Source organism: Ranitomeya variabilis, chromosome 2 (genome assembly GCF_051348905.1).
Source record: "Ranitomeya variabilis isolate aRanVar5 chromosome 2, aRanVar5.hap1, whole genome shotgun sequence".
In the NCBI taxonomy this organism is placed as follows: Eukaryota; Metazoa; Chordata; class Amphibia; order Anura; family Dendrobatidae; genus Ranitomeya; species Ranitomeya variabilis.
Window position 1 is genome coordinate 694118670 of NC_135233.1, and position 25713 is coordinate 694144382.

At 43.3% G+C, this 25713-nt stretch overlaps 1 protein-coding gene across 3 annotated transcripts in view; it reads right to left on the bottom strand.

The window, feature by feature from the left end:
• MTCL3 (MTCL family member 3) overlaps positions 1-25713 on the bottom strand; it is a 132596-nt gene that overhangs the window by 58697 nt on the left and 48186 nt on the right. Inside the window, exons 5-6 of one of the 3 annotated variants that reach the window (XM_077289413.1) lie at positions 14610-15782; positions 7548-7683 (exon numbers count right to left, since the gene is read on the bottom strand). In XM_077289413.1, coding sequence (XP_077145528.1) covers positions 7548-7683; positions 14610-15782 — 1309 coding nt within the window. Of the gene's footprint in view, positions 1-7547; positions 7843-14609; positions 15786-25713 lie in introns of those variants that run through there. The other 2 variants (XM_077289412.1, XM_077289414.1) reach the window with 2 other exon arrangements.

Genomic DNA, 25713 nt, shown 5'->3' on the forward strand with positions numbered 1-25713 from the left:
ATTTTAATGTAATGTCACGGCGACCAGAAAAATTTAATTCTGGCGTTTTGAATTTTTTCTCGCTACGCCATTTAGTGATCAGGTTAATTTTTATTTTAATTGATAGATCGGGCGATTCTGAATGCGGCGATACCAAATATATGTATGTTTGATTTTTTCTTTATTGTTTTATTTTGAAAGGGGGGTGATTTAAACTTTTATTTTTTTTTATTTTTTTCATATTTTTGAAAACATTTTTTTTACTTTTGCCATGCTTCAATAGCCTCCATGGGAGGCTAGAAGCTGGCACAACTGGATCGGCTCAGCTACATAGGAGCAATCATCAGACATGCGCAGTTAGTTTATTTAGTTAATTTAGAACGCCGAGAATATCCATGAACAGCATGTCCCTCCAGGGGTAAGCTTGGAATGATTAAATGAATAAATGGTAAATAATAGAGTAAAAAGGTTGTGATTATAAATATGTAAACACCGGACAACAAAGGCACTTTATCACTTCATGTAAATTGCGATGATTTATAATGTATATGGTATAAAATTGCACTTCAGTTGGCTGTAATTAGGGGATGATGGGACTGTCTATATATATGCTATGGGAAGTAATACTCACTGCTTGAGAAAGGCTCATTCAGAGCCGAAACGTCGCACAGAGATGTGGGTTCAATAAATCCTGCATATTACCTACAAAATAATGGAGTGCTACCTGTTTTTTTGAAGTATATGGACTGAGGACAACCAGTGGACGGGCTGTCTGGGGCCTTGCACCCGATGATAAGTGATGGATTTGTGCTGTTCCAATTTTTTGCTATTATATATATATATATATATATATATATATATATATATATATATGTGCCTCACTGACATATATATATATATATATATATATATATATATATATATATATATATATATATATATATATATGTTTTCACGAATATTTGAGCCCATGGATCCATTATATGTCCATTTTGCAAGCCGGCGAGAAAATCTCGCCGTATGGATGCCATACGGATAATTTTTTGAGAAAAAAATCGCATCCTTGCGTTAAATACGGACCACTGTTCAGGAACTTTTCTGCGTATTACGCCTGTAAAAAACGGACCATATTTCCCTACGCTAAGTGTGATGCCGGAGATCACCCGAGCGTGCTCGGGAAAACCCGAGCAACGAGTACACTTGCTCATCACTAGTCCTAGTGCTATCCGATGAAACATCAGAGAACATTCAGCCATGTTATACTGCTGGTGTGAGTGAGCCCTTATACCTTTAAGCTGACATAAATTTTTGCTATTTATGCATAAACTCTAGTAACTCCATTAGGCCTTATTTCGCAGCCCCAGTCCACTTTTACTTAAATGTTAGGGTGGTGTTAATACTGTGGATAGTAACAGTAGAGATCTTTGAGTACCATATTATGACCTTTAGTGCAGTAGTGAAAAACAAAATGTTTAATTCCCATTTTGTTTCTAAAAAATCATCTCATCTACATTATTTTTCACAGACCAAATCTCCGAGTGCAAAAAATTGCATTTGTATGAGCCAGTCTTTTCCGTGTTTCAGAGGAAACTTCCCTATTTAAGGATCTGGGTGCACAAAAAAAATCAGATCACATAGGGATCAACCATATAATATCCGATCTTTACGGATACATTGCAATGCTTTAACTTTGGAATCTGTATTTATTCTTGTACATTTTATTCTTTGCAAATGTATAATGATGAAAGCCATACAGATGGCAAGCGGAGGACAATACAGGTGAAAGTAGTCTTTTTTGGGGTGGAGGGATAAAAATCGGATGACTTTGTATACCTTGGTGAGAAGTTCGCCTGACATTTTCTCAGATAATAGTCATAGCTGACGAGTACACTGAATCCCGATGAGAATAAAGCTCCACCATAGACCCATCTGCCTCCTCCATAAGGTTATTTCTAGAACTCTTGAAAATGTTTTCAGTACCACAGTGAATAGCAAAACTAACGTTCCCACTTCCATTTTGCATTGATTTACTGAGGAATTTCCTTGTTTCATTACTCGGTCTAAAGTTCAGGGTGTGTCACTGAATAAATGTGATGTGATTCCAAAAACCTAACAGATGTGGCAGAGAATTAAGCACATTACTCACCCTCCCTACTTACATTTGTCAGAGACACAGGACTCAAGGCATGAGACAGTAACCCTTTCACTTGCTTAGACCCCCTAGATTATCGCCATTAACACCTTCCTCTACATAGACCATAGATAAAGTGCCTAAAGCTCCCGAAGAATAGTAAGAATAGGATTATTAACCCCTAGGCTATGTCCTACCATCAGTGAGATTTAGGAATATTTACCAAGCCGCTTCCAGGAAACAAAATGCATTATCATGCTCAATGTTAGAGCTTGGCATTTATCTATTTGGGTGGTATTATAAAGTGCTTTCTCTATGCATGCTCATGCTCTTCCGCATGTTACATTCATCCCCTATAATATAAATATGGGGTTGCTCATAACTGCTTCAAATATGTCACAGTGTTTAAGATTGGATCAGTTACTAAATTCATTATACAAACGGCATATAATGAGAAGTTTAATATTAGGCAAGTTAATTATGCAAATTATCTCTTCAGAGAGGAAGAGAACTTGAACTCTAGCGCCACCTATTGAAAATAGCAATCCTAACAGTCAAGGATCCGTTTTTTTCTCATAGACTTGTATTATCGCCGGATTGCGCCGGATGGGCTCACGTTTCGTCCGTCTTTCGCCGGATCTGGCGAAAAGTGTTTGTCAGGCATCTGGAAAAAACGTACAAAGTTACGTTTTTTGTCTGTGGCGAAAAACCGGACAGAACTGGCTTTTTGCTAGAATGGAAGCCTATGGGCGCCGGATTCCGTTTTTTTTTTTAACTGCGTGTTAGGGCTGGCGGAACGCACCGAGTAAATTGAGAGATATTATTTGGTGCGTTCGCAGCCCGGGGTCCACCGTGCAGGAGAGGACCTGCTGCTGGCAAATGGCGGCCCTTTATGGCGGTAGAAGCGAACTCTGTTACTTCACAGAGACGCTGTGCCAGATGTCACTCTGACCCTCGGTGGCTATAGTGCCCGCGCCTGAGGACACCCCGAGTCAGCAGCTGAGACCTTGGCAACTAAGGAACGCGGAACCCTGTTGACTTCACAGGAGTATCCAGCAACTGCCAAACTGATGGCAGTGTATGGCAACACAAACATACAATCTCCTCACTGGAGGAGCCGGTATTCTAGTCTCTAACTGGGTCGCTGTGACCAGTGGGGTACCGCAGGGGTCGGTATTGGGACCTGTTCTCTTCAACATATTCATTAATGATCTGGTAGAAGGTTTGCACAGTAAAATATTGATATTTGCAGATGATACAAAACTATGTAAAGCAGTTAATACAAGAGAAGATAGTATTCTGCTACAGATGGATCTGGATAATTTGGAAACTTGGGCTGAAAGATGGCAGATGAGGTTTAACAATGATAAATGTAAGGTTATACACATGGGAAGAAGGAATCAATATCACCATTACACACTGAACGGGAAACCACTGGGTAAATCTGACATGGAGAAGGACTTGGGGATCCTAGTTAATGATAAACTTACCTGGAGCAGCCAGTGCCAGGCAGCAGCTGCCAAGGCAAACAGGATCATGGGGTGCATTAAAAGAGGTCTGGATACACATGATGAGAGCATTATACTGCCTCTGTACAAATCCCTAGTTAGACCGCACATGGAGTACTGTGTCCAGTTTTGGGCACCGGTGCTCAGGAAGGATATAATGGAACCAGAGAGAGTACAAAGGAGGGCAACAAAGTTAATAAAGGGGATGGGAGAACTACAATACCCAGATAGATTAGCGAAATTAGGATTATTTAGTCTAGAAAAAAGACGACTGAGGGGCGATCTAATAACCATGTATAAGTATATAAGGGGACAATACAAATATCTCACTGAGGATCTGTTTATACCAAGGAAGGTGACGGGCACAAGGGGGCATTCTTTGCGTCTGGAGGAGAGAAGGTTTTTCCACCAACATAGAAGAGGATTCTTTACTGTTAGGGCAGTGAGAATCTGGAATTGCTTGCCTGAGGAGGTGGTGATGGCGAACTCAGTCGAGGGGTTCAAGAGAGGCCTGGATGTCTTCCTGGAGCAGAACAATATTGTATCATACAATTATTAGGTTCTATAGAAGGACGTAGATCTGGGGATTTATTATGATGGAATATAGGCTGAACTGGATGGACAAATGTCTTTTTTCGGCCTTACTAACTATGTTACTATGTTACTATGTTATTCTAGGGGCTTATTTCAGCCGGGGCCCTAGATCCACACACACAATCTCCTCGCCGGAGGTGCCAGCATTCTAGGGGCTTATTTCAGCCGAGTCCCTGAACACACATAAATGACCACACTGGCGCATGCACATAACTGATTCAATACTAGCGCATGGCCGTGCGGTCATGAGAGCCTTAAATAGCTGCAGCAAGTACAGGACCTTCCTAGAAGGACCAATGAGAGGTTGCTACAGAGCCTGAGCACCTTCAGGACCTTCCTGGAGGACCAATGGATTTAGCTGCAGTATCTGACCATGTGACCCTCGATCTCCACTGAGAGATCTTACTCTGGGCATGCTCAGAACGAGAAAAGCAGGACATAGTCCCAGAAGCATCTGCTCGCCGCTGCCCAGCACTGGCTTCAATGGCAGAAGCTGGAAAAACAGCAGTAACCCTTTGTACAGAGTCAGACTGAGCGAGACACTGGGACTGACGTCTCTGCTGAGCAGGCTCCACTGCGGCAGGAGAAGAATGGGAGACCATGCAGAGGCGGGAACTCGACCCCTAACACTGCGCATGCTCAGATTTTTTTAGGATCCAATTAGCTGGATCAGCTAGTTGGACCCGTCTAAAAATCGGAACCTTCGCATCAGTTTTTCACAATCTGCGACGGATCCGTTTTTTTCAACATTTGCCGGATTGAAAAAAAAAAACCTGATGTATGAAAGCAGCCTTAACGAGTTGAAGTCCTCTTCATATCTGAAGAGACAATTTGCATATTTAATTTCCCAGGGGAGTGTACAAGGTGTTTAAGTCTCCTCATACTGGCGTGACAGACCTGGCATGCCACTCTCGACAAGGAGAAATCTTACCCCTTAGACACCAATCTTAGCTTCTTACCATGCCAAATCAAATCTCATACTTTGTGCTGAGGTAGGTAGCACTGGAGATCAAGAGCTCTTCTTCTCTGAAGAGACAATTTGAAAATTTAATTTCCCAGGGGAGCGTTCAAAGCGTTAAGTCTCCTCATACTGAGGTGCCAGACCTGACATGTCACTCTCCACAAGGAGAAACGTTACCCCTTAGAATTCAATATTAGGCAAGTAAACTTTCCAAAATGAATCTAATAATTCTCACATAAATTTTCAAAGTAAATACATTAGCCTTGTCAGGTCTAAGTGATCAGGTTAATAATGTATGCAGTTTGTATCTGGAAATCTGCGACAGTGACCACACTGCATATCCTTATGGGGTCAGTACACTGTTATTCTGTGACAAAGGTTTACATCATTCACTGGAGATGAGTTGCAATAGCAAACACAACACATAGACAGGTGTACTACAGTTTTTGGAAGAAAGCCATCATGGTTGTCAAACTTTGGTACCTCTTTAACTATGTTGCTGTACAGGGCGCTGTATGAGGAACACTGAGAATTTTGGAACTAAATCCAAAATATTCAGGTGGACATTTGCTTTATAGGACATCATGCTGTATCTCTAAGATATGCCATTGCTTTCTCATTGGTGGAGATCTGAAGGAGCCTGACGTTTAGTGCTGTAGCCCATTCACTCTTCAGTATTTCTCCAGCACAGCGGTGCTCCTCGCTATCTCTTGTGCGAAAATGCAGCACAGCCCAGCTCTCAGGACAAAGACTCCTGGGAAAATCACTGTGCAGGGGAAACACCACAGGGAACTTAGTTCCTTCATTCTGAGGATCAGCCAATAACAAAATGATTTTTGGCCCCAAATAATGCATTTCCCAAACGTGGACAACTCCTTTAGGATCCAAAGTATATGGCATAGCCTATCATTTGGATACACTATTGGGGTGGTTGAAAGGCAAAGCATTTTTCTCCTATCTCACTATCTATTCAGTCCCATAATCTAAGCTATTTTCTAATATACTTGCTTTAAAAATTCCCTACCACTATACTGTCTAACAGCTGGTGTATTTTTCATTTCTATTAACAGTCCTATGACGATTCTGTGAGTATGACGAGTGCATGCTGAGATACTCAAATGAAGCATCACCCGAGGGGCAGAGGGGGCGGTGACCGTCACAGTCCCTGCCCCCTTCCTGAAATGGAGCGTCATCTGTGACACTCCTTCCAGGGCTGGTCCCTGCTCTATCCCTGAGAGTCTCCCTTGTGCAGCAGAGCTGGGTCACTATACCCGACATCCAGGCGAAAAGGCCGCCCCCGCAAGTGACGTCACTGGTTTCCGCCGGGTACAGTGACACAGCTCTGCTGCCTGCTTATTACTATACATCTACAGCAGACTGGACACTGCGCTTATCGCACAGGGTTCTGGGGAAAACCACGCATGGGGGAAAACAATCAGGGACCAGCCCCTGATACAAGCGTCACTGATGATGCTTTGCTTCAGGGAGGGAGCAGGGGCTGCGACAGTGACCACAGTCTCTTACGCCTGATGTTTCGCTTCAGGGAGGGAATAGGGCCTGCGACATTGACCACAGTCTCTTCCTCTTGATGATGCTTTGTTTCAGGGAGGGAGCAGGGGCTGTGACAGTAACTACAGTCTATTCCCCCTGATGATGCTTCGTTTGAGTATCCCAGCATGCACTGGTGATACTCAAACAAATCATCATCAGACAGGACATAGGGAAAAAAAATACAATAGCTGTTAGTGCAGTGAGGGAACGGTAGGGATATTTTAAAGCAAGTAAATTAGATAATAGCTTAGATTATGGAACTAAATAGATAGGATATTTTGCCTTCGGATCACTCCTTTACGGTTATCGTGTATCCTAACGATAGGCTATACCATAAAAAGATGGGAGTACCTCATTTAAGTTTTATATACATTTGACGTTAAAAGAGTTATCCACCTTGGGGAAATGCATTATTTGGGGCTAAAAATAATTTTTGTAATTGGTCTTCATTAAAAATGTTGTAATATTTGCCTTCTACAGCCTATGTGTTACACTGTCTATTGCTGGTTGCAGATTGAGCTAGCTGAGAATCCCTCAGTGAGTTTGTTCTGATGATCTGAGAAGAGAGTCAAAAGGTGACTGGCATATTAAAAATGGACTTTTATAATACTCTTTGTAAAGGTCTGTTAATGTGTCAAACAGTATAAAGGGGTTGCCAGTGATTTGGGGTATAGGGGGGGCTGTCAGGTTCCCTTTAAGATGTGTCCTTTTAACTTTAAAATATCGTGATTTCATAGTTCGTCATGAGGAACGTCTCTGTAAGAAAAAGAGATGAAATAAGCTTTATTGATGGTAACAGAAGGCATATGTTCATGGAACTTACTTGTAGAAGCTGCCAGAAGTGTTTGCTGGTTTCTATATACAAGTGTGTAGTCTTCAGTGTTTTCTGTAAGAATAGCGGGAGCAGAAACTATATTTCTTTTACTTCTTATCTTGGTGAATTGACAAAACAAACCAAACTGAAAATAAATAATGACACAAAACAAAAAGAAAAATGGCGGAAAATGTTACAGGACAAAAAAGAGGGTGAAAAGGAAGACAAGCTTAAATATAGTTGTGTAGGAAAGAGAAGAAAATAATACTAGGATGAGGATAAGTAAAATAATAGGCTGGAACATCTGGGAAGGTAAATACAGAGACAGAAAGATTTATTCACTCAGTGCTGCCAGCAAAAGACTGTACACATGAAAAAGCAAGCAATAACTGCAGGCAAGAACACGGACGCGCATTTATCATTTCACAGGAAGTTTTATCATCTGCAAGACAATTCCCTGAATAGTTCCCTGAGCAGAGGAAATATAAAACAGGGCACATCAATATCTCAGGGTTAAAGGGGAACTAGAAGTTTTATAGAAGAAGCACATAAAAATATGTTAAAAAAGATGCTTTGTTTATAGCTAACTTCGTTGCCAGGGGTTTTATTACTTGACATGCATGAGACAAGAAGAACAAAGAAATAGAACAGTTAAAGGCATTGGGAAAGTAACTGTAATCTTATATAGCTTGTCAAATAAGGAAGCTAGAAACAGTTATGTTTTTCAATATACCATATAGCAACGAAACAATGCTAAATTATTCACTGATGTCTTAAAGGGAATGTGTCAGTGGGATTTGACCTCTACGAGCTATGCACATGTAGCTTGTTCAAAAACAAGGCCAGCAATATCTTTACATGGCCAGTCCCTTTTTCCGTTTTTGAGAAATCAGCACTTGATTTGATATACAAATGAGGCTAAAGAGCTATGGTAGATCTGAAGCCACAGTCACTCCATCTAAATTTTTCTTCACCCAGTGCCAGCTCCTCTTGCTTAGCTGATGACCTCTATGCTATGTGACTTCAGGCAAAAGAGCTGTCAGTCAAGCAGGAGGAAGCACTGGGCAGGCATTAGAACTGGAGTGACAGAAGCTTCAGATCTATCGTAGCTCTTTAGCTTCACTTACACATCAGTTCAATTGCTGATTTCTCAGTAACTGAGGAATGAACTGGCCATGTAAAGGTATTGCTGAACTTGGCTTTGAAAGAGCTACATGTGCAAATAATTTGAGGAGTAAAATTATGCGGCTAGATTATCTTTAACCAAGTATTTGTTTAGTGATACCTAAAGTTAGTCCCATGTCAATACACATTTATATTGTACCAAATTAATATTCCAGTAATGTTAAAGGGGATAAACAGAACTTTAAAAACAAAAAAATGTGTTTAAGCATTAACAGGCAGATAGTTGCTACCTACCTGCCTGTTGTGCCTGGCACCGTTCTCCACCGCCACAGAGTGGTCACAGACTTCCACTGACGTCACATCAACAGTGAGGCAGTTTGTCTTCCTGTTGACAGGGCAGGACTTCTGGTGTCATGCTGATTGACAGCCGGGTACTCACTGACAAATTAGGGGAATCCAGCTGTCAATCAGCATGACGCCAGTAGTCCCGTCCTGTCAACAGGAAGACAAACTGCGGCTCTGTAAACAGTGAGCAGCTGAATCTCTGGCAGGAGCGATCAATGACCGGCGACAGGTACAATAGTCAGGTAGTTGCCTCTGCTAGCAACGTCATGCCTGTTTTAAAAAGTCCTGAATATCCTCTTTAATTGTGAAAGCTCCTTTATGGAACAGAAATTTAGTGTAATAAATATAGTGGATGTCTAGAAGGGGGTAAATACTTTATTACAGCACTGCAGCTATTCAAAAGAAAAACTTCACTTATAAAGAAACTACAGAAGATATATGATGATATATTACATCTATTTAGAGATTATTAGTGGGGTGTCATCTTGTGGGCTACTGTAAGAACCCTTAAAGGGTTATTGTCAAGTTCTTTAAAGGGAACCTGTCACCAGATTTGGTCGATATAAGATACGGCCATCACCTTTCAGGGCTGATATACAGCATTCTATAATGCCGTATATCTGCCCCCAACCCGACCTGAAAGAGAAGAAAAATAACTTTTTATTATACTCACCTGCGGGGCGGTCCGTTCCGAGTTGTCGCTCTTCTTGGTCTGGTGCCTTCCATCTTCTTATGATCACCGCCCTTCTGCTTGCTTGGTGTGGATGACGCGTCCCTGCATCATCCACACAGTCTCCTCGGCACAGCGCTCCTGCACAGGTGTACTTCTCTGCCTTGTTGAGGGCAGAGCAAAGTACTGCAGTGCGCAGGCGCCGGGGCTCTCTGACCTTTTCCAGCACCTGCGCACTGCAGTACTTTGTCCTGCCCTAAAAAGGGCAAATAAGTACACCTGTGCAGGGGCGCGGTGCTGAGGAGAAGCGCCATCCACATGAAGCAAGCAGGAGGATGGCATCGCAAGAAGATGAGAGCCACCGGACCAAGAAGAGCGACGCCCATCGGACCGGACCGCCCCCAGGTGAGTATAATAAAAGTAATTTTTCTCTTCCTACAGGTCGGGTTGGGGGCAGATATACAGCATTATAGAATGAAAGGTGATGGCCGTATCTTATATTGGTCAAAATTGCTGACAGGTTCCCTTTAACTGAAAAAACAGATAGGAGGGATTTTTAATTTTAAGCCAGGAATTTGGGGAGTGGTGCACTCCTGAAATACATCAGGAGACAACCGTTTTTTAAGATTCCTGGTGATAAGAAAAAAAGCCTGGCAGCACAATAGTCTTTGCTATTAGACTTTCTTCTCACCATTTCCAACATACAAAGAAGACTCTTACGTCTGTAGCATTGTGCAAGCACCAGAAAGTGTGTGTGACAACGACTAGTGGTTCCTACGTATATATATATATATATATATATATATATATATATATATATATATATATATATGTATATATATTATGGCTACTACTCATTATATATACAGTATGTATATATATATATATATTATTTATATATATTATTATATATACAGTGCCTACAAGTAGTATTCAACCCCCTGCAGATTTAGCAGGTTTAATAAGATGCAAATAAGTTAGAGCCTTCAAACTTCAAACAAGAGCAGGATTTATTAACAGATGCATAAATCTTACAAACCAAAAAGTTTTGTTGCTCAGTTAAATTTTTATAAATCTTAAACATAAAAGTGTGGGTCAATTATTATTCAACCCCTAGGTTTAATATTTTGTGGAATAACCTTTGTTTGCAATTACAGCTAATAATCGTCTTTTATAAGACCTGATCAGGCCGGCACAGGTCTCTGGAGTTATCTTGGCCCACTCCTCCATGCAGATCTTCTCCAAGTTATCTAGGTTCTTTGGGTGTCTCATGTGGACTTTTAATCTTGAGCTACTTCCACAAGTTTTCAATTGGGTTAAGGTCAGGAGACTGACTAGGCCACTGCAACACCTTGATTTTTTGCCTCTTGAACCAGGCCTTGGTTTTCTTGGCTGTGTGCTTTGGGTCGTTGTCTTGTTGGAAGATGAAATGACGACCCATCTTAAGATCCTTGATGGAGGAGCGGAGGTTCTTGGCCAAAATCTCCAGGTAGGCTGTGCTATCCATCTTCCCATGGATGCTGACCAGATGGCCAGGTCCCTTGGCTGAGAAACAGCCCCACAGCATGATGCTGCCACCACCATGCTTGACTGTAGGGATGGTATTCTTGGGGCCGTATGCAGTGCCATCCAGTCTCCAAACGTCACGTGTGTGGTTGGCACCAAAGATCTCGATCTTGGTCTCATCAGACCAGAGAACCTTGAACCAGTCAGTCTCAGAGTCCTGCAAGTGATCATGAGCAAACTGTAGACGAGCCTTGACATGACGCTTTGAAAGTAAAGGTACCTTACGAGCTCGTCTGGAGCGGAGACCATTGCGGTGGAGTACATTACTTATGGTATTGACTGAAACCAATGTCCCCACTGCCATGAGATCTTCCCAGAGCTCCTTCCTTGTTGTCCTTGGGTTAGCCTTGACTCTTCGGACAAGCCTGGCCTCGGCACGGGAGGAAACTTTCAAAGGCTGTCCAGGCAGTGGAAGGCTAACAGTAGTTCCATAAGCCTTCCACTTCCGGATGATGCTCCCAACAGTGGAGACAGGTAGGCCCAACTCCTTGGAAAGGGTTTTGTACCCCTTGCCAGCCTTGTGACCCTCCACGATCTTGTCTCTGATGGCCTTGGAATGCTCCTTTGTCTTTCCCATGTTGAACATGTTTGAGTGCTGTTCACAAGTTTGGGGAGGGTCTTAAATAGTCATAAAAGGCTGGAAAAAGAGATAATTAATCCAAACATGTGAAGCTCATTGTTCTTTGTGCCTGAACTACTTCTTAATACTTTAGGGGAACCAAACAGAATTCTGGTGGGTTGAGGGGTTGAATAATAAATGACCCTCTGAAAAAACTTTTCCCAATTTAAAAAAAAAATAAACAAAGAAATAACATTCTTTTTTGCTGCAGTGCATTTCACACTTCCAGGCTGATCTACAGTCCAAATGTCACAATGCCAAGTTAATTCCAAATATGTAAACCTGCTAAATCTGCAGGGGGTTGAATACTACTTGTAGGCACTGTACACTGCTCAAACAAATAAAGGGGACACTAAAATACCGCATCCTAGATATCACTGAATGAAATATTCCACTTGCAAATCTTCATTCATTACATAGTGGAATGCATGAAGAACAATAAAACATTAACATGATCAATGTAAATCAAAATTATATCCTATAGAGGTCTGGATTTGGAATGGTACTCAAAATCAAAGTGGAAAATCAAATTACCGGCTGATCCAACTTTCCAACAGTGGAAATGCCTCAAGACAAGGAAATGATGCTCAGTAGTGTAAAGTTTCTCACTCCTAAAGGAACAGTAGCATGAGGCGGTGTCTACAACCCACAGAAGTTGCTCAAGTAGTACAGCTCATCCAGGGATGACACATGAACGCGAGCTGTGGCAAGAAGGGTAGCTGTGTCTGTTAGCACTGTGTCCAGAGCATGGGTCAGATACCAGGAGACAGGCCAATACACCAGAAGACATGGAAGGGGCTGTAGGAGGAAAACAACTCAGCAGCAGGACTGCTACCTCCTTTGTGCAAGGAGGACCAGGAGGAGCACTGCCAGAGCCCTGAAAAATGATCTCCAGCAGGCCACTACTATCCATGTGTCTGCTCAAACAGACAACAGGATAAACAGACTCCACGAGGGTGGTATGAGTGCCCAATGTCCATAAGTGGGTGCTGGGCTGTAAGCAGAGCAATTGGTATTTGCCAGAGAAGACGAAGATTGGCAGATTCAGCACTGGCACCTTGAGCTCTTCATGGATGAGAACAAGTTCACACTGAGCACATGTGACAGTCTGGAGACGCCGTGGAGAACTTTCTGCTGCCTGCAACATTCTCCAGCATGACCGGTTTGGCAGTAGGTCAGTAATGGTGTGGGGTGGCGTTTCTTTGGAGGGCTTCACAGCCCTCAGTGTGCTAGTCAGAGGTACCCTGACTGCTATTAGGTACCAGGATGTGATCCTCAGACCCATTGTGAGAACCTAAGCAGGTGCACTCGACCCTAGGTTTCTTCTGATGCATGACAATGCTAGGCCTCATGTGGCTTAAGTGTGTCAGCAGTTCCTGCATGATGAAGGCATTGATGCTATGGACTGGCCCGCCCGTTCCCCAGACCTGAATCCAATCAAGCACATCTGGGACATCATGTCTCGTTCTATCCACAAACGCCACGTTGCATCACAGACTGTCCAGGAGTTGCCTGATTCTCCTCCCTAGTGGAACATCATTCGCCTCATCAGGACCATGCCCAGGCGTTGTAGGGAGCTCATACAGTCACGTGGAGGCCACAAACACTACTGAGCTTTATTTATTTGCCTTGAGGCATTTCCACTGAAGTTGGATCAGCCTGTAATTTGATTTTCCACTTTAATATTGAGTATCATTCCAAATCCAGACCTCCATTGGATATTAATTTTGGTTTACATTGACCATTTTTATGTTTTATTGTTGTCAGCACACTCCACATCTCTGCTTTTTTCTCTGTGACTGTTTTCAATTTTTTCGAGGATTTCTAAGTCCTCTTTTTGTGTCGGTGAGCTTTTATTCTATGTAATGAATAAAGATTTGCAACTGGAACATTTCATTCAGTGATATCTAGGATGTGGAATTTTAGTGTTCCCTTTATTTTTTGAGCAGTGTATAAAAAGCATAGTAAAAAGGTGACAATTTTACAGCTAATCTTTAGGAAACTCTCTAAATGACAAAATATCTTATATTTTATATGTTAACCACCTTTCATCGTTTTTGGGATGGAATTTTTAGATTTTGACTCTAATAGCACATTTTTTTGCAGAGATTTAAGATTATTTACGTTTTTTGGTTTCGAAAACCTAAGGAGCTAAAGGGGTTGTCCCCTTTCAGATAATATTGGTCCCTAGTTGCAGTTTATGATAAAAACGAACTGCACTTTATGCAACATCCCTGGGTCCAGCATTGAATCTCTGCCGCTTCTCCTGGTGTCCAGTATAGGCTGCGGCGCTGATATTTTGACATCATTGCAGCCAATCAGTGAGCTCAGAGGCTGTAAGTGGAGCATTTAGTACTCTACACGGGTCCTGCCATTGAACTCATTGATTGACTGCTGAGCTGTTGACATGAGATAAGCTCCACAGCCAATACTGAACATCAGGAGCAGTAGCAGAGACTCAAGGCTTGACTCAGGGATGGTGAGTAAAGAGTGGTTTGTATTTTTTTTAAATAAACTGCTCCTGGAGACCAAGGTTTACTGATTTGGGATAATCTCTTTAATTTGTTCTTCATTATTGTGCTGAATTCTAGAGTCAACATTTCTAGACAAACTTGCGTATACTTATTAGTAAATGAATTTAAGTTCTATCTTAATAAATATGTTGTCTAATATATACACTACAACATACTAGATAAACACTATGATATAGATTACATACCTGTAATATTTGATCATTAAAACATACCTGACTGACTGAAAGAGGATCGTCAGCGCTCCGGTCTTCAGATGACTTTGGAACCTCAAGACGATCGATAAAGGTTTGAAGCTCTTTTCTAAATGCCTTCATCTGTGCATTAATACGGTAGAGCAGCTCATGTTCCCTTATCCTGCTTCCTTCATCCTCTTCATCCATGAGTCCAAACAGATCACCATTGGCTACATAAATCCTAGCTTCAGTGATGATGGTGCTTGTGTCTGATATAAGACGGTCAATAGTCTTCCCTAAACGTTCAGCTTCAGATCGAATATCTTTCATTTGTTGTCTTTCTGCAAAGTTCTTTTGCCAGACACTTGTGGAAGGATAGAATGACCTAGTAGGAGTAAGGCACCGAATATTGCGTACCTCTTCAGAGTCACTTTCACCCCCAATAGGTCCTTCTCGCTTTCTATGGGGAGGTCGAGAATCATCATCACTTTCTTTTTTACCGGCATCACTTTCAGCATCGCTATCTCTGGGACTTCCTCGGATTCCTAAGTGAGAGGCCAGGTCATAGCGTTGCATATTAGACATAAGAACTCTGTTCTCATATTGGAGCTGCATAACTTTCCCACTTAACTCATTGATCTGCAAACGTGCAGTTTTCAGCTCTTCTTGCAATGCTTCATTCTTGACATTGTCACTATGACGAGAACTATCATGTGTTCCAGCTTTAAATTTATACTTGTTCATTTCTGCTGTTATACGTTTGTTCTGTTCTTCTAAGTCAGTAAGGTTCCGTCGCAACAGTTCAGCTTCATCTTCCACCAACTGTAAGTGTTGTCTCAACTCTGAGACAGATTCGCTTTGCTCCCTCGGGGTTGAGTTTGAAGCTCCAGAGTAATCATCACCTCTTAAGTCATCAAGTTCAGCTTTTAAGCCTCTATTTTCTACTTCTAACTCTACTATCTTTCGTCCAAGTATGTTAGCTTCCTCTTCAACCAGACGAAGTCGGAGTTTCAGTTCAGCTTCTCTTGTTGTAGGTGGCCCACTAGCCTCTCCTTTTGGTAATGGACTGTCAAGGTCACCATAGAAGGACCTGTATTTCTGAAGTTCATGTTCAAGCCTGTCTTTGTCTTTGTCAATCTTAGCCATTTTCTTTCTCATCAGCATTGCTTCTTCTTTCACAAATTGTAATTGACACTTCAAATCTTCACTGTCCTCCTTGTACAAAAGAAAAAGTCATTACAATGGTGAACAAAGTCAAACATTTGTAGGTAAGTCAACAATAAGTCAATAATTGTTTTTTTTTGCTCTAGTCCAGTATTATAGTTTGTGGTATATTATAGAGCTGAATTTAGAAAATAAAGATGGTGCTCAAAGGTGAGCCACACATAACAGAAAATGTCCACACACAATAGAAATCTAGAATATATCAATTTACATGGGAGACTGTTGAAGCTGTAGGTTTGTTTAAGTTGTAGGTGCGCTGAAGTTATTCTGATATGAGGGTACTTTTTTAACTCTCAACCACTTTTGTAATTTGCTTTTCAATAAAGTTCCCTACTAGTGACCCTATTAAGCTAATCCCTATATGTGTCTTTCTTTACTTGTGATGTGTTGTTTGAGGAGAATCTCAGGAAGATGGCCCTGTAGTCACTTCGCCTTTCTATCATGCTAGGAACAGGACATCATCAGAGAACAGTGCTGTAGTCCCTTACAACAGTTTATTGCAATGATGATACCCAGAATCAATCTCACTGATAAAGGGAGAGGTCACTGCAGTGCCAGCACACTTCTTCTGTCAAAGCCAGTCCGAAGCTTTTTTGTGTAAAACAGAACATCATCAAGGTGCAGTGATAGAAGCAGTGTGAGTCACACTGGTGTTGACTCCAGTTGACAGAAGCTATGGGGCGCTACTGGTACTGTTCACCCTGTTTCTATCATCACCCATTAATGAGGTCCTCTTTCAGAGAAACAAGCTGCAGTCCAGTGGAGGCACAAGAAGTGTACCAGCGCTAATTTCACCTTTCCCACAGGTAGATGATGACTGAGCCTGCTTGAAAGAAAGTAGTACAACATATCTTTGGAAAGCGATAAAGAGGAACTACCAAAGTAATCAGTGTTGCATGCAATATCCAATGTCAAACATGACCATATTACTATCACATTTCCCTGGATTACAAATTGCCGATTACAGTGGTGGAAGTATTTGATCCCGTGCTGATTTTGTAAGTTTGCCCACTGACAAAGACATGAACAGTCTATAATATTGAGGGTAGGTTAATTTTAACATTGAGAGATAGAATATCAAAAATAAAATCCAGAAAATCACATTGTATAAAATACATAAATTTATTTGCATTTTGCAGTGAGAAATAAGTATTTGATCCCCTACCAGCCATTAAGAGTTCTGGCTCCTACAGACCAGTTAGATGCTCCTAATCAGCTTGTTACCTGCTTTAAAGACAGCTGTCTTACATAGTCACCTTAATAAAAGACTTCTGTCCACAGACTCAATTAATCAGTCAGACTGTAACCTCTATAACATGGGCAAGACCAAAGAGCTTTATAAGGATGTCAGGGACAAGATTATAGACCTGAACAAAGTTGGAATGGGCTACAAAACCAAAAATAAGACGCTGGGTGAGAAGGAGACAACTGTTGGTGCAATAGTAAGAAAATGGAAGAAATACAAAATGACTGTCAATTGACATCGATCAGGAGCACCATGAAAAATCTCACCTCGTGGGGTATCCTTAATCATGAGTAAGGTAAGAGATCAGCCGAAAACTACACAGGGGGAACTTATTAATGATCTCAAGGCAGCTGGGACAACAGTTAACAAGAAAATCATTGGTAACACATTATGCCGTAAAGGTTTAAAATCCTGCAGTGCCCGCAAGGTCCCCTGCTTAAGAAGGCACATGTGCAGGCCCATCTGAAATTTGCTAATGAACACCTGGATGATTCTGTAAGTGATTGGGAGAAGTGTTATGATCCCTAGTGGCTGAGGATCACAAATAGATCAGCAAGTGATTAAACTAAGGACGAGCTCTAGGGAGATGGTAACTGGACTGATCGCAAATCTGAACCTATCCAAAACAACTAGCGGTAGCCGGTGAACGTGCCTAAAAAATTCCTAGACGTCTCGAGCCAGCCTGAGGAACTAGCTACCCCTAAAGAGAAAGAAAGACCTCGCTTGCCTCCAGAGAAATAATCCCCAAAGATATAGAAGCCCCCAACAAATATTAACGGTGAAGTAAGAAGAAGGCACATACATAGGGATGAAATCAGATTCAGCAAAAGAGGCCCACTAGTACTAGAAAGCAGAAAATAGAGCAGGGGTCTATGCGATCAATAAAAAACCCTTACAAAATATCCATCCTGAGATTTCAAGAACCCACACACCAACTAACGGTGTGTGGGGAGAAACTCAGCCCACTAGAGCAACCAGCAAGCGAGGGAATTACATTTTAGCAAGCTGGAACAGAAAACATGATAAACACTGCTGATCAAAAAATGAGCAAACAAAACTTAGCTTATCCTGGATGGACTGGGAGCAAGGTAGTCAGAAGGAATCTGAGTAGCACTGATTACATCGACAGCCGGCAACAAGTGGAAGTAAAACAGAGCTATATAGGAACCTCCCAGAGGATAACGAACCAGCTGATAGCCAGAGACCAGCAGGATAACAGGCAAAGCCACCAGGGGGAGCCCAAAGCAAAAGTCACACCATACCACCAGTGACCACAAGAGGGAGCCTGAACACAGAGTTCACAACAGTACCCCCCCCTTGAGGAGGGGTCACCGAACCCTCATGAAAACCACCAGGGTGATCAGGATGAGCCACATGGAAGGCACGAACCAAATCGGCTGCATGAACATCAGAGGCGACAACCCAAGAATTATCCTCCTGACCATAGCCCTTCCATTTAACCAAATACTGGAGCCTCCGTCTAGAAATACGAGAATCCAAGATCTTCTCCACCACGTATTCCAATTCTCCCTCAACCAGCACCGGGGCAGGAGGCTCAACTGGAGGAACCACAGGCACCACATACCTCCGCAACAACGAGCGATGGAACACATTATGAATAGCAAATGATGCTGGGAGGTCCAGACGAAATGACACAGGGCCAAGGACTTCCAGAATCTTATAAGGACCGATAAACCGAGGCTTGAACTTAGGAGAGGAGACCTTCATAGGAACGAAGCGAGAAGACAACCACACCAAGTCCCCAACGCAAAGTCGGGGACCCACACAGCGACGGCGGTTGGCAAAGAGCTGAGCCTTCTCTTGAGACAGCTTCAAATTGTCCACCACATGATTCCAAATCTGATACAACCTATCAACCACAACATCCACTCCAGGACAGTCAGAAGGCTCCACCTGACCCGAGGAAAAACGAGGATGAAACCCCGAATTACAAAAGAAAGGAGAAACCAAAGTAGCAGAACTAGCCCGATTATTAAGGGCAAACTCGGCCAACGGCAAAAAAGTAACCCAGTCGTCCTGATCAGCAGAAACAAAACATCTTAAATAAGTCTCCAAGGTCTGATTAGTTCGCTCGGTTTGGCCATTCGTCTGAGGATGGAAGGCCGACGAAAAAGACAAATCAATGCCCAATTTAGCACAAAAGGTCCGCCAAAATCTAGACACAAACTGGGATCCTCTGTCAGAAACAATGTTCTCAGGAATCCCGTGCAAACGAACCACATTTTGAAAAAACAGTGGAACCAACTCGGAGGAGGAAGGCAACTTAGGCAAGGGCACCAAATGGACCATCTTAGAAAAACGATCACACACCACCCAGATGACAGACATTCTCTGAGAGACAGGGAGATCTGAAATAAAATCCATGGAAATGTGCGTCCAAGGCCTCTTCAGGACAGGCAAAGGTAACAGCAAACCACTGGCTCGAGAACAGCAAGGCTTAGCCCGAGCACAAATTCCACAAGACTGCACAAAGGAACGCACATCCCGCGACAAGGAAGGCCACCAAAAAGACCTGGCCACCAAGTCTCTGGTACCAAATATTCCAGGATGGCCCGCCAACACCGAAGAATGAACCTCGGAGATGACTCTGTTGGTCCATCTATCCGGGACAAACAGTCTCTCCGGTGGACAGCGATCAGGTCTATCCGCCTGAAACTCTTGCAGCACACGTCGCAAATCTGGGGAGATGGCAGACAAAATCACCCCTTCTCTAAGAATACCAGCCGGCTCTGAATCTCCAGGAGAGTCAGGCACAAAACTCCTAGAAAGAGCATCAGCCTTCACATTCTTCGAACCAGGCAGGTACGAAACCACGAAATCAAAACGAGAGAAAAACAACGACCAACGAGCCTGTCTGGGATTCAGCCGCTTGGCCGACTCGAGATAAATCAAATTCTTGTGATCAGTCAAGACCACCACACGATGCTTAGCTCCCTCGAGCCAATGTCGCCACTCCTCAAATGCCCACTTCATAGCCAACAACTCCCGATTACCGACATCATAATTCCGCTCGGCAGGCGAAAACTTTCTTGAAAAGAAAGCACATGGCTTCATCACAGAGTCATCGGAGCTTCTCTGTGACAAAACAGCCCCCGCTCCAATCTCGGAAGCATCAACCTCCACCTGGAAGGGAAGTGAGACATCTGGCTGACATAAGACCGGAGCCGAAGAAAACCGGCGCTTCAGCTCCCGAAAGGCCTCCACAGCCGCAGAGGACCAATTAGTCACATCAGAACCTTTCTTGGTCAAATCCGTCAAAGGCTTAACAACACCAGAAAAATTAGCTATGAAGCGACGGTAAAAATTAGCAAACCCCAAGAACTTCTGAAGACTCTTAACCGATGTAGGCTGCGTCCAGTCATGAATAGCCTGAACCTTGACTGGGTCCATCTCAATAGTAGAAGGAGAAAAAATGAAACCCAAAAAATAAATCTTCTGGACTCCAAAAAGACATTTTGAGCCCTTCACAAATAAAGCATTGTCACGCAGGACCTGAAAGACCATCCTGACCTGCTTAACATGAGACTCCCAATCATCCGAAAAAAACAGAATATCATCCAGATACACAATCATAAACTTATCCAGATATTCACGGAAGATGTCGTGCATAAAGGACTGAAAGACTGAAGGAGCATTAGAAAGTCCAAAAGGCATCACCAGGTACTCAAAATGGCCTTCAGGCGTATTAAATGCAGTTTTCCATTCATCACCCTGTTTTATACGCACAAGGTTATACGCACCACGAAGATCTATCTTGGTGAACCAACTAGACCCCCTAATGCGAGCAAACAAATCAGTTAACAATGGCAAAGGATACTGAAATTTGACCGTGATTTTATTCAAAAGGCGATAATCAATACAAGGTCTCAGGGAACCATCCTTCTTAGCCACAAAAAAGAATCCCGCACCAAGAGGGGAAGAGGACGGGCGAATATGTCCCTTCTCCAAAGACTCCTTTATATAACTCCGCATGGCAGCATGCTCCGGCACAGATAAATTGAAAAGTCGTCCCTTAGGAAACTTACTACCAGGAATCAAATTTATAGCACAATCACAGTCCCTATGAGGAGGTAGAGAATTGAGTTTGGGCTCCTCAAATACATCCTAGTAGTCTGACAAAAACGTAGGGACTTCAGAAGGAGTGGACGAAGCAATTGACACCACAGGAGCGTCACCATGAATTCCCTGACAACCCCAACTTGACACAGACATAGCTTTCCAATCCAGGACTGGATTATGAGTCTGCAACCATGGTAGACCCAACACGACAACATCATGCAAATTATGCAATACAAGAAAGCGAATCACCTCCTGATGAACAGGAGTCATGCACATGGTCACTTGTGTCCAGTACTGAGGTCTATTCGTAGCCAATGGCGTAGAGTCAATTCCCCTTAGTGGAATAGGGAATTTTAAAGGCTCCAAATCAAAACCACAGCGCCTGGCAAATGACCAATCCATCAGACTCAGGGCAGCACCTGAATCTACAAAGGCATTAACCGGGTAAGATGACAGGGAACAAATCAGGGTAACAGACAAAATGAACTTAGGCTGTAAAGTACCAATGGTGACAGATTTATCAACCTTTTTTTTGCGCTTAGAGCATGCTGAGATAACATGAGCTGAGTCACCACAGTAAAAGCACAACCCATTTTGCCGTCTATAATTTTGCCGTTCACTTCTGGTCAGAATTCTGTCACATTGCATAGATTCAGGTGTCTGTTCAGAAGACACCGCCAAATGGTGCACAGGTTTGCGCTCCCGCAACCGCCGATCAATCTGAATGGCCAGAGTCATTGACTCATTCAGACCTGCAGGCGTAGGGAACCCCACCATGACATTCTTAATGGCTTCAGAAAGACCTTCTCTGAAATTTGCAGCCAGGGCACACTCATTCCACTGATTAAGCACCGACCATTTCTGAAATTTCTGGCAGTACACCTCTGCTTCATCTTGCCCCTGCGAGAGGGCCAATAACGCTTTTTCAGCCTGGTTCTCAAGATTAGGTTCCTCATAGAGCAATCCAAGGGCCAGAAAAAACGCATCCACACTGAGCAATGCAGGATCTGTCATGATCTCTGCAGGCAGAGATCATAGCAAGCCTATAGAGGGACAAGCTCTCGGAAGATGGAACTATACTGACCATGAACTAAGCCTGCCGCGCAACTAGAAATAGCCAGGTAGCATTTCCTATTTATCGCTAGATGCCCAGCTCTGGCCTAAGACCTAAATAGCTAGCAGAGGGAAATATAAGACCTGGCTCACCTCTAGAGAAATATTCCAAAGAAGACAGTAGCCCCCCACATATAATGACGGTGAGTTCAGATGAAACAACAAACGCAGCAGGAAAATAGTCTTAGCAAATTTGAGGTCCGCTTACTAGATAGCAGAAGACAGATAGTATACTTTCATGGTCAGCAGAAAAACACTAACAAAACACCATCCAGAGATTACCTTAAACTCTGGCATTAACTCATAACGCCAGAGTAGCAATCCCTGATCAACGAGAGCTTTCCAGACACAGTAACAAAACTTCAGCTGTGAACTGGAACAAATAGGCAAAACAAAACATGGACAAAAGTCCAACTTATCTAGTAGTTGTCTAGAAGCAGGAACAAGCACTGAGAGGCATCAGATAACATTGTTGACCGGCAAGAAACCACCAGAGAAATGAGCTTAAATAGCGACACCCACTACTGATGGAATCAGGTGAAACAGGAAAGAGGATGACAAGTCCAATTCCACAAGCGGCCACCGGGGGAGCCCAGAATCCAAATTCACAACAGTACCCCCCCCTCAAGGAGGGGGCACCGAACCCTCACCAGATCCACCAGGGCGACCAGAATGAGCCCTATGGAAGGCACGAACAAGATCAGAAGCATGAACATCAGATGCATTGACCCAAGAATTATCCTCCTGGCCGTAACCCTTCCAGTTGACCAGATACTGGAGTTTCCGTCTGGAAACACGAGAGTCCAAAATTTTCTCCACAACGTACTCCAACTCACCCTCAACCAACACCGGAGCAGGAGGCTCAACTGAAGGTACAACAGGTACCTCATACCTGCGCAATAACGACCGATGAAAAACGTTATGAATGGAAAAGGACGCAGGGAGGTCCAAACGGAAAGAAACAGGATTAAGAATCTCCAATATTCTATAAGGGCCGATGAACCGAGGTTTAAACTTAGGAGAAGAGACCCTCATAGGGACAAAACGAGAAGACAACCACACTAAATCTCCAACACAAAGCCGAGAACCAACACGACGATGACGGTTGGCAAAACGCTGAGTCTTCTCCTGGGACAACTTCAAATTGTCCATAACCTGCCCCCAGATGTAATGCAATCTCTCCACCACCGCATCCACTCCAGGACAATCCGAGGATTCCACCTGACCGGAGGAAAATCGAGGGTGAAACCCCGAATTACAGAAAAACGGGGACACCAAGGTGGAAGAACTGGCCCGATTATTGAGGGCGAACTCTGCCAATGGCAAAAAAGCAACCCAATCATCCTGGTCAGCAGAGACAAAACACCTCAGATATGTCTCAAGGGTCTGATTAGTCCGCTCGGTCTGGCCATTAGTCTGAGGGTGAAAAGCAGATGAAAAAGACAAATCTATGCCCATCCTAGCACAGAATGCCCGCCAAAATCTAGACACAAATTGGGTACCTCTGTCAGAAACAATATTCTCAGGAATACCGTGCAATCGGACAACATTCTGAAAAAACAGAGGAACCAACTCAGAAGAAGAAGGCAACTTGGGCAGAGGAACCAAATGGACCATTTTAGAGAAACGGTCACAGACCACCCAGATGACAGACATCTTCTGGGAAACAGGCAGATCTGAAATAAAATCCATCGAGATGTGTGTCCAAGGCCTCTTAGGAATAGGCAAGGGCAACAGCAGTCCGCTAGCCCGAGAACTACAAGACTTGGCCCGAGCACAAACGTCACATGACTGCACAAAGACTCGCACATCTCGTGACAGAGAAGGCCACCAGAAGGATCTTGCCACCAAATCCCTGGTACCAAAAATCCCGGGATGACCTGCCAATGCAGAAGAATGTACCTCAGAGATGACTCTGCTGGTCCAATCATCCGGAACAAACAGTCTATCAGGCGGACAACGATCCGGTCTATCCGCCTGAAACTCTTGCAAGGACCGCCGCAGATCAGGAGAAACGGCCGACAAAATTACTCCCTCCCTAAGGATACCTGTGGGTTCAGAATTACCAGGAGAGTCCGGGTCAAAACTCCTAGAAAGGGCATCTGCCTTAACATTCTTAGAACCCGGTAGGTATGACACCACAAAATTAAAGCGAGAAAAAAATAAAGACCAGCGCGCCTGTCTAGGATTCAGGCGTCTGGCAGTCTCAAGATAAATCAAATTTTTGTGGTCAGTCAATACCACCACCTGATGCCTAGCCCCCTCGAGCCAATGGCGCCACTCCTCAAACGCCCACTTCATGGCCAAAAGCTCCCGATTCCCAACATCATAATTCCGCTCTGCGGGCGAAAATTTGCGAGAAAAGAAGGCACAAGGCCTAATGACGGAGCAGTCGGAACCTTTCTGCGACAACACTGCCCCAGCTCCGATCTCCGAAGCGTCAACCTCAACCTGAAAAGGCAGATTCACATCAGGCTGACGCAACACAGGGGCAGAGGCAAAACGGCGCTTAAGCTCCTGAAAGGCCTCTACAGCATGAGGGGACCAATTAGCAACATCAGCGCCTTGTCTGGTCAAATCAGTCAGTGGTTTAACGACATCCGAAAAACCAGCAATAAATCGGCGGTAAAAGTTGGCAAAGCCCAAAAATCTCTGAAGACCCTTAAGAGAGGAGGGCTGAGTCCAGTCACAAATAGCTTGCACCTTGACGGGATCCATCTCAATGGAAGAGGGAGAAAAAATATACCCCAAAAAGGAAATTTTCTGGACCCCAAAAACGCACTTAGACCCCTTCACACACAAAGAATTAGACCGCAGAACCTGAAAAACTCTCCTGACCTGCTGGACATGAGAGTCCCAGTCATCAGAAAAAATCAGAATATCATCCAGATATATTATCATAAATTTATCCAGAAAATCGCGGAAAATATCATGCATAAAAGACTGGAAAACTGAAGGGGCATTAGAAAGACCAAAAGGCATGACCAAATACTCAAAGTGGCCCTCGGGCGTATTAAATGCGGTCTTCCACTCATCCCCCTGCCTGATCCGCACCAAATTATACGCCCCACGAAGATCAATTTTAGAGAACCACTTAGCACCCTCTATACGAGCAAACAAATCAGTAAGCAATGGCAATGGGTATTGATACTTAACAGTGATCTTATTCAGAAGCCGATAATCAATACATGGTCTCAAAGAGCCGTCTTTTTTTGAGACAAAGAAAAACCCAGCTCCCAAAGGAGAAGAAGATGGACGAATATGTCCCTTTTCCAAAGACTCCTTTATATATTCCCGCATAGCAGCATGTTCCGGCACAGACAAATTAAACAAACGACCCTTTGGATATTTACAACCCGGTATCAAATCTATGGCACAATCGCACTCACGGTGCGGAGGTAACGACCCAAGCTTGGGTTCGTCAAAGACGTCTTGATAATCAGAGAGGAACTCAGGGACTTCAGAGGGAATGGACGACGA